This window comes from Thecamonas trahens (genome assembly GCF_000142905.1).
Source record: "Thecamonas trahens ATCC 50062 unplaced genomic scaffold supercont1.38, whole genome shotgun sequence".
NCBI classification, from domain to species: domain Eukaryota; order Apusomonadida; family Apusomonadidae; genus Thecamonas; species Thecamonas trahens.
In genome coordinates, this window is record NW_013657642.1 from 131,851 (window position 1) to 135,167 (window position 3,317).

At 65.4% G+C, this 3,317-nt stretch overlaps 1 protein-coding gene across 1 annotated transcript in view; it reads right to left on the reverse strand.

The window, feature by feature from the left end:
* Nucleotides 1–3,266, reverse strand: part of AMSG_12112 (uncharacterized protein) — a gene marked incomplete at both ends in the record, with an annotated part of 5,012 nt that extends 1,746 nt beyond the window's left edge. The window contains 2 exons of the mRNA XM_013900316.1: nt 43–1,002; nt 1,422–3,266. Coding sequence (XP_013755770.1) covers nt 43–1,002; nt 1,422–3,266 — 2,805 coding nt within the window. The remainder of the gene's footprint in view (nt 1–42; nt 1,003–1,421) is intronic.
* Between the last annotated feature and the right edge of the window lie 51 nt (nt 3,267–3,317).

Sequence of the window (3,317 nt, forward strand, 5' to 3'; positions counted from 1 at the left end):
GACGAGCTCGGCATGCCGCACCGCGGGCCCGAGCCAAGGAACCGAGATGTCGTTGCCGATCTTCATGGCCGAGACGGCAAGCGTGTTGAGCGCACCCGAGACCTCAACCATGGCGTCGTGGGCGGCAAGAGCCTCGAACTTGTTCGGCGCGGTCTGGAACGGGAGCCCCGTGAGCTCGGCAATCTCGGCAGCAACTTCGACGTCAAAGCCCTCGGTGGTGTTGAGCCCGGTTCCGACCGCCGTCCCGCCCTGCGCCAGGTACATCAGCCGCGGGTGCATGGCGACGGTGACTCGGGCAATCGCGTTGCGGACCTGGACGGCGTAGCCCGAAAACTCCTGCCCCAGTGTCAGAGGCGTGGCATCCATGGTGTGGGTCCGCCCGATCTTGACAATGTTGCTCCAGGCCTCGGCCTTGGCCTCGAGCTCGGCAGCTAGCTTCTCGAGAGCCGGCAGGAGCTTTGCGTCGAGGGCGCGGGCGGCAGCAACGTGCATGGCGGTGGGGAACGAGTCGTTGGACGACTGCGCCTTGTTGACGTGGTCGTTGGGGTGGACCGGCGTCTTGGAGCCGCGCTCGCCGCCGAGGATCTCGATGGCGCGATTGGAGATGACCTCGTTGACGTTCATGTTCGACTGAGTGCCAGAGCCCGTCTGGAAGATGGCCAGCGGAAAGTGGTCGGCGAGCGTGCCATCGATGATCTCGTCAGCAGCAGCCTCGATGGCCTTGCCCACCTCCTCGCTCAGCCTGCCGTGGCGGGCGTGAACCCTCGCGGCAGCCTTCTTCACAAATGCCAGGCCCTGAACAAGCTCAAACGGCATGGCATGGCGCGGAAGATCGATGTCAAAGTTGCCCAGCGACCGCTGAGTCTGTGCGCCCCAGTATGCCCACGACGGCACTTTGACCTCTCCCAGCGAGTCCGTCTCCACACGAACAGCTCCCGACCCAGCCTCGGCCTCGGTCCCTGGCAGCGGCTTGGTCGACGCCACGGGCAGGCTTCCAAAGAACTCAGCGGCAGAGGCAGACATCCTACGTGTAAACAGGAGATGAGTGGAGCTGGTGATAGTGTGGCAGTGGGAGGAGGAGGAGGAGGGGCCGTGGCAGCATGTCATTCGCTCGCGACCTGTCCCGACCTGACCCAAGGCAGGCAGGGGCCGGGGATGGGGGTGGGGATGGGGGTGGGGGTGCGTACAGTGTGCGGGTGAGGATGATAAGAGAAGGGCGGGAGGTCCGGAGAGTGTGAATGGCAGTCTGACTGGCGCTCCACATGTAGTAAGGTGGTGACGATGGGCTGTGTGGGCAGAGGGACGGTGTGGTGGAAGTATGTGCCACGGGCGGAAGGCGGACGGTAGGCAGCGATGGCGACAAAGGGATGTGGCTGTTATTGGTTTGGTCTGCTTCCGTCGACAAAGCAAAGGGAAAAGACCGAGGGCACGGTGCGGCCGAGGACGTGCGGGTCGGCGTCGGGGACGACGATGGCGTAGGCAATCTCCTCGATCGAGTTGAGGACGTCACGGTCGGCGATGGCGCGAGCAGCCGGCGAGGCGGCAGACGCGGGCGGCAGCGCGCGGAGGATGTCGTCTTTGGCCAGGTACTCGATTTCCGACGTTTCCGGGTCAGGATAGTAAAAGATCTCGTGAGCACGGCCGGCGGTTGTGCGCGGGCCGTGGAGGATGTGGCGAGCGATAGCGGCAGTCTGGATGAGGCGCGGGTGCCACTTGGCGTAGGTGAGGTCTCGCGGGCGGGTGAGACCAAGCGGCGCCAGCGCGGCGTCGACCCAGGCGGCAAAGAGAGACTCTAGCTCGTGGCGCGCGTCGAGGTCTGTGGGGAGGACGGCGAGCTCGATGAGCCGCTCGATCCCCGGGGCGGCGAGCATGGCGGCGGTTGTTGATGAAGCCTCGCTGCACACGCGCTTGACGCCGGCGTGCTTGGGCGAAGAGTCAAAAAGCGCGGCGTAGCGGGAGGGGTAGAGCGAGGCAAGGAGCGAGGCAGCGGATGCAGGGTCACCGGTGTAGAGGCCGGCGTGAATGGCCGAGTAGAGCGAGGCAAGAACGACGCGGGCCTCGACCGAATCGAGCCACTCCATCTCGAGCGGGAGTGGTAATCGGCGGGAGATCCACATCAGCTGCATGGCCCATGAGTTGCACCAAAAGTTGACCGAGATTGACGGAGTGTCGGCGACGACGTGGTGGAACCAGTACGCCGGCATGAGGAGCAGATCGCCCGGTTCGAGCGGGGCGCGGAAGGTAAAGGCCGAGGCCGGCAGCTCCTCGTCGGAGATGGAGCGATACGACTCGTGAAGGCGCGGGAAGAGTGGAAAGTCGGCGGTGGGCGGAGCAAGGTAAAAGGTCTTGCGGCCGTACATCTGGGCGTAGATGTTGGTTGAGCCGTCGTAGTGGCCGTGCGAGGTCACGTTGGCGGTGCCCATCCAGAGGTTAGCCGAGATCTCGCGGTCGCCCTCGCAAAGGCCCGGCGAGACCGGTGCCGAGCCGAGGACGTCATAGTATGGGGTAATGGCGTCAATAAGGCCCTTGACATAGGTGACGGTGGCCGAGTCGAGCGAGCCGCCGGCAAAGGCCACGTCCGGGTCAAGCTGGAGCGGGCCGGAGAAGAAGCGGTGCGGCGCGCCCGGAAGCGGGCTGCCGGCCTCTTCGGCGCGCATCTGGGCCACCAGCTCGGCGGCGGGAAAGAGAAAGTTTTGCACAGTGGCGATCGAGGTACGCCAGTGCGGCGAGCCGAGCAGCGGCTTGTCGCCGTTGCGGTAGAGGAAGACGGACGAGTCCGCCTTGTCGTAAACCTGCGGCAGCTCCGGAATGAGGCGGGCGATGGTCTCAGGACTCCACTCGCGCGGCGCTGACCAATCGGCCTCCATAAGCGGGTGCCCGCGGACGATGATTGGCTCTGCCAGGGCGAGGACGAGATCGGAGAGCTTGGTAGCAATGGCGGCAGCGTCGGGTCGTGCGCCTCCGGGCCAGGGCGCGCAAAGCGGATGATGAGCAAACTCCGCATCGTCTTCACTCAGCACATCGGCCAGCTCGGGCGCCCACCATGCCCGCGGATTGTCTGCCCACGGCGCAGATGCGTTGGCCAGCGGCAGATCGTCTACCGCCAGCGGCCAGGTCAGGATCTTGACCGACGGCGGGAGGCCGGTCGTCTCAGAGCCAAACGGGTAGCCACGGTCAGCAGCTGCTAGAGCAGGCGCCATGGCGAGGACAATAGCCATGGCCATGGCAATAGCCAGGGCTACGGTCGAGGCGGACGACTGAAACATGGATGCAGAGGGATGTGGGCTAGTGGGAGTTCGTGGGGGGGGGGGGGGGGG